At 50.4% G+C, this 6,000-nt stretch overlaps 1 protein-coding gene across 1 annotated transcript in view; it reads right to left on the reverse strand.

The window, feature by feature from the left end:
- Positions 1–5,348, reverse strand: part of LOC135912742 (probable maltase-glucoamylase 2) — a 45,198-nt gene extending 39,850 nt beyond the window's left edge. Inside the window, exons 1-3 of the mRNA XM_065445273.2 lie at positions 4,945–5,348; positions 3,700–3,834; positions 1,707–1,957 (exon numbers count right to left, since the gene is read on the reverse strand). Of these exons, the coding sequence (XP_065301345.1) occupies positions 1,707–1,957; positions 3,700–3,834; positions 4,945–4,981 (423 nt within the window). The 5' untranslated portion in view covers positions 4,982–5,348. The remainder of the gene's footprint in view (positions 1–1,706; positions 1,958–3,699; positions 3,835–4,944) is intronic.
- Positions 5,349–6,000: the final 652 nt, after the last annotated feature.

A 6,000-nucleotide genomic window follows, 5' to 3' on the forward strand; every position in this document is an offset into this window, starting at 1 on the left:
TCTGCGGCGTTGCACTTCATGAATAAATCGTTGTCGCGCCGAACGCTGCGTTGCTCGACGCTCACCGCGTCCGATGCGGGGGGCGACGCCGCGAGCGACGGCGCGAGTTGGAGCCCCGTTTCTCCTCTGTCGTGACGTCACGGTGTCACGTGGTATTGAAGGCGACACCGCCGCGCCTGAGGAGCTGGGTTGAGCTCTAGTAATATGCTGATTGCTAATAATTGCTGATTGCTGATTGTAATTGTAATTGCTGATTGCTCTAGTAATTGCTAATAAAACTCGGAGGACGCTTAAGCTTCGCCTTTAAGAGTGGAACGCCGATAGCATTCAAAGATCGACTACTTCTCACGTTTCCCGGCAACTGCAGCTTATACAACCGCAATGTTTACCGGGAAACGCTGGTGGCGAACGCTATGCACGAAGGTGAGCTAGCTCTCTGGTATAGAAACGCGGCCTCTTGCGTGGCCCTATTCCGGATGTAGTACACAGCCGCAAGAAAAAAAAATACTGCATCATTCTCATGTTTCGGACTTTTAATAATTAAGTCTGAGAAGATTTAACATAAAAGACATGCGTTGTGGGTGTTTTGATTCATGGCTTTTGTTTGTGGGCTGTCATTCTCAATATTCCGAGGAATAACTCTGTCACGAACGTAAGACAAGGTATGAGCAATTTTAGTGATAGAATGGCGCGACAATATGACCAGCACAAGCCACACGTCAAATAGCAAGGCATCGCATAAACATACACCCAAATATATACGACAATTTTCGCTCACGGACAACTCCGCCGACGACGGAGTTTCTGCGACACGGGGCCCTTAACGCTTTCGCGTTAAACCCTTTGCCGGACAAAGCGTCAGCAGCGTTGTTACTGCCAGCGTTGAAAATTGGGGAAGTCGCTGTAGCAGACTTGCGGACAAATAGCGCAACTCCCGTACAACACAAAAGATGAAGCGCATAATTATGCGTACGCATGTGCCTCCCTTGCAGAAGGATGGATGGAAGGTAGGAGCGTCCCTTTTGAATCGGGGTGATGGCAGTTGCCACCATGCTCAGCGTTTTATTTTTGGTTAACTGTGTTGTAAGTTATCAAAATTCGCTATTTTCTTTAAATACGTCTTCCTACACTTTTAACCTTATGTCACCTCTCTGCTTTTGAGGCTCGAATCGCTTTTGTTAATTTCCACCGCATATTTATTTACATGACTATTGTTATCTCTAAACCCTAGGGCCTCAGAGAGCGTGACTGTGCCCGCATCGACATCGGGATGGATACCATCACATTTTAGTATGAGGTGTTCTATTGTTCCTACAGATTTACCACACACAGTACGTGTCTTCTTCTTGGTTAAATTTCTTTTTAGAGATGCGCGTTCTAAGACATCCTGACCTAGCTTCAAAGAGTAGGACACTGCTTCTTGAGTTATCATAAAACGCTTCCTTCCGGATCTGCTCTTTCCAATATCGATATAGTTCAACACTATGCTTCTTTTCCATTGAATTTATGCAATTTTTACCTTCCGCGTTTTTAACCTGTCCGCTTTAACCTGTGTCATGCGCTTATTGCGCCGTCATATATTGCCGGCAAATGTTGCTAGTGCAATGCACGTTTCCGGTAGTTATACCTCTATACCGCGAATGGTAGCCTATACACACCGATCAAGGCGAAAACTCGAAAGAACAGGAATTAGTCCGTGCGCGCACCTTGAAGCGCACGATGCGGTCGCTGTACTTGATCACCTGGAACTGTACGTTGGGTATGAGACCATCGGAGTGAGGGCTGTACGGACCCCCCGCGTAGGTCAGGTTGAACAGGACGTGGTCCGTGTCCTGCGCCGAGTAGCTGCGCAGCCGGTAGCCGTAGTAGTCCCGAGGCTGGAAGCATCGAGGGTACGGTGCCTCGGCCTCCTTCCACAAACACACAGCGGCCTCACAGTCCTCCCGGCGCTCCATCACTGCGGGAAATGATTATTAACGCGACAGCGTTAAGGAGCTCGTGTCGCAGAAAAGCCGATGTCGTCGGCGTCGGTGGCGTTGGCCGTGACCGATAAATCCCGGGAGGCACTTTTGTTGGCGAGTTAGTTCTAATGATATATTCCTTTTGAACCGTGGCGGCGACAAACAGTCACACAGGTGTGAATTGCGTGTAACCACGTGGTAATCAGAAGGCGGCTACCTCTGTTACTGCAAGTATATGCGGACACTCCAGGCGAATTTCTGCCGTCGGCGTCACCGTGAGCATCCGTTTAAAGACCAAGTGCGATAAGAGCCTATCCCGCGCCGTAGGCTGCGGGTGAGAGGGAAAACGGTCGAGGGTGAGCCGAGAAGGGTGGCGGCTTGATGCGCGCCCAGTGTTGGAGGTCACGTGATCAAGCGCGCCCAAGGCGTCGGGAGGAGGCGAGCGCGCGTCCCTTACTTTAGCGTAGCCGTCGATGCACATGACTGCCCGCGCGGCTGAGCGCCTACACTGCGTGTGAACCATCTTGAACGTAACCCTAGGCGGGTGCAAAGACTGGGCGAGTTGAGATGGCTGGCGGCTGGACGTGCTCTGTCGTTCTGCGCGCTTATAGTGCTGGAGGTGGCGTAATTTCAGATTTCAATGATGCGTTGAAGCGACAGGCAGCAGAAGCGTTCGAGCAAGCTAGCATTGTGACAACAAATGTTCGCGATCATCGAGTGAGCTCTGATCACGTTTGACGGCGTGCATGACACCATGCTTGGTAATTTAATATCTAAGTAATGTTTACGGCAATTTATGCGGCCGATAAAACGAAGAACCTTAGTGATAGTGTTTTGATACCATTATTAATGCTTCCCCTTTCGGGCGATACTGAAATTGTTTTAATATGCGATAGCGTGAAGGGCCCCGTGTCGCGAAAAAAATCCGGTGCCGAAGTCGGACATCTCTTGGCAAAAAATCATTCGGAACCGTAACTGCGCAGGCCTTCCGCGTGGCGCAGAGGCGGTACTGAACTAATTGAATTCCTCAATGATGCGTCATAAAAACTCTAAAGTATATACAACCTAAACACAACCTACAGGCATGATAGTGTCGGATTGTAATTTGAATATACCAGAAAACAATCCTGCTACGCGTAAACTCTAACATAAACCCCTTTTCCAGCGTTTCTACCATTCATAGAAGGGTGCGACCCGCTAGGTTCCGTGCACACCCTCCAGATGGCGCTCGCCTCCGCGCATCCGCGGCCCACGCCGCGTTTCTACCGAAAGCTCACCCACTCGCCTTCGTGCATAGCGTTCGCCGCCACCGCTAGCCGGTAAACATCATGGTTACATAAGCTGAAGTTGCCGGGAAGCACGAGAAGCAGTCAGGGATCTTTGAACGCTATCGCATTTCACTCTTACAGGCGAAACTTAAGCGTCCTCCAAATTTTTTTACTTTATAGTTGCCTTTAGAGCTACAAAAAGTACATGTCCATGTTTCGCTTGAATTAACTTTCACTTTAGCAAACTCTGTGTTCCCTGAAGTGTGTTCAAGAGAACCCTCAAAAGCCTACTTAGACAGCCATGAGAAAGTCTGCACTGACGTTTTCCTGTGAAGTGGACCGTAAGCGCGACCGCTAGTGATTACAACCGCTTTTTTTTTTTCTTTTTCTGTGGCTGCTGCGTGTTGTTTGAACAGCAAGGCTGAGGGAAAATACAAGAATGATGGCCGCTCGTGGCTTGCCGCCCTTACTGGAAGGCACGGCAGCGCATGGTATTCTCTCGTCCAGCGGCGGCTCGAAGGTATAGATGCTCACACGCTGGCGGTTGAAGAGGTACGCGCCCAAGATGGCGGACACCACGAACGCGACTTGCGTCCATTTGCCACCTGCGGATTCAAATTTAAAGAACACGTGCTTATCACGTGTCCCGTGCCGTGCGCCGAGCTCATTACACGCCGGTAACAATCCATACGAAAATAAAATGTAAAATCGACCTTCACTATACATAGTATGCACGTACGTCATTCAACGATACTCCGCGACTTCCGGTTTACGGCAGCGACATTTTGGGGAACCTACAGGCCTATGCGCGCGCCTGTTGATAAGGTACCCCAAGATGGCAGAAGGTAGCGAAAGCAGACGACAGCAGCGGATGTGACGTCACGTGCATACTATGTATAGAGAGAGTACAACACGAAGCTATATTAAGGAAGCCCACTCCAGGTTCTGGTCCCGGGTTCGATACCCTGACCAGGACGAATTTTTCTTTGCCCCGCGAAGCTATCTTCCCGAGACACGCGTACGGATTCCACTTGTATAAGATTGTGCTAGCATTAATTGCCATAAAACCCACTTCGGGATGACATTGTGTTGGCCAGCAAGATGGCTTTGACTAAGTCGCGAAAGCCGTTAATTCGACCTTTTCGGAACCGCAAGGTTTGGTCGAACAATCAGAAAGGTCGAACTAAAAAAACGCCGGCAAAGAAGCTAATTAAATTTCTGTTTTATTGCTCGAAGTAGACTCATTTTTCTCCGCTTCTTGCTCCTGAAACGCGACCCAAACCGCATGCGGCGGCCAGCGCCGCATCCGTATCACCCTGCTTGTCAGTGTATACGTATGGCGCACATTGTAATTTACTCGGAACTTACTGCTCAGTGCGTCTAGTGCACATCACAAAACCGTCCCGTTCTCCGTGATAAACGACGCTAAATGATAAATGACAGTGGCTACCCGAAGCCGTGACAAACACTCTAATAAATGTCCCCATAGTTGTTTCTGTGGTAATCTATAGTGTTCAATGCGCCAAGTATTCAAGGGTTCTTCGTGTCTGCTACCTCTCTGCGTCTGTGTCATCATATCGCCGCCTTCGGGCGCGCTCCTCTTGGGCTCGTGCTGGCGGCATCTTCGCCGCTCGCGTCGAATCCAATGGACCTTTATGTACAGTTACGTTTACAGCGTAGTATGCGCATACGGAACATGCGCAAAAAACACTCACTCATTGTGCCGCGGTCGCCGTTGGTGCCGTTGTCCATGCAGATCCGGCTCCCGTTGTGAGCACCCGAAAGCTCGACTTGTCGCGGAGCATACGTCGTTCGTGCAGTCCCACTACGAGCGCGCCCAAGCGACGCACCGTCCCGTCCCAGGCCCGGGCGCCTATACACGTACGAGGGGGGCGAGGAGAGGGGAGGGAGGGGGGCGGTTATAGCCGGCGAGAATTTTGGGAGCCCGGGACGCGCGGAGCGTGCGGACTGCGCCCTCCCACTCTGCCCCGCGGCCACCCCCAACTTTCTCAAGGGCAGAGCGGGGCTGCTTGCTTGTTCGACGCTCGCGGCGGCATCCCAGGCGTCGAGGAGCGACCGGTTCCCGGACCGCGGCTTGATTTTGATGATGATGATGATTCCAATCATTGGCACATACCCACAACGAGAGATAGGCCGAAAAGCGCACAGTTCTTTTTTTTTTTAGAACATCTATAGTGCCAGCAGACACGGACGAAAGGGGCAAACAGAGACATCACGATGCGCTAACTTTAACCATTTATTCTCGGGAAATGCGGTATAGACAATTTGACCAGGAGCGGTGCGCGGTTGCGCGCACGGTGTATATAGATGTATGAACGAAGCGGCACGCGTGCAGTTGCACATGCCCATGTGCTCCAAGTTGTTTATTCGGACACATACCCAGTGGTGCATATCGATCCAATGGCCGTAAGTTGTGTAATCAGCAATTGAGCAGCAGCAGCCAACAGCCATGCAGCCGCAGAGTAGGAACAAGAGACAAAGAAAGCTTCGCTTTAAATAGGTAAGAGTCACAAAACAGGACTGCTTGACGACGAATGAAACGAAACTCGGGAATTGCATGCTAAATCATGGCAGGTACCTGCGAGAGGAACTGGCCGTACAACGCCGAAATCAAGTGACTAGGTGCCGACCAGCTATGACAAAATTTGTGAAGAGAATGCGTGAAAAAGAAAGATGTTTGATTAGGGCTCAAAAAAGCATAACAGACAATGACTAAAAGACCTTGCGACGAAATATAATAACGGAGAAAG

This window comes from Dermacentor albipictus, chromosome 9, assembly GCF_038994185.2.
Source record: "Dermacentor albipictus isolate Rhodes 1998 colony chromosome 9, USDA_Dalb.pri_finalv2, whole genome shotgun sequence".
Taxonomy (NCBI): Eukaryota; Metazoa; Arthropoda; class Arachnida; order Ixodida; family Ixodidae; genus Dermacentor; species Dermacentor albipictus.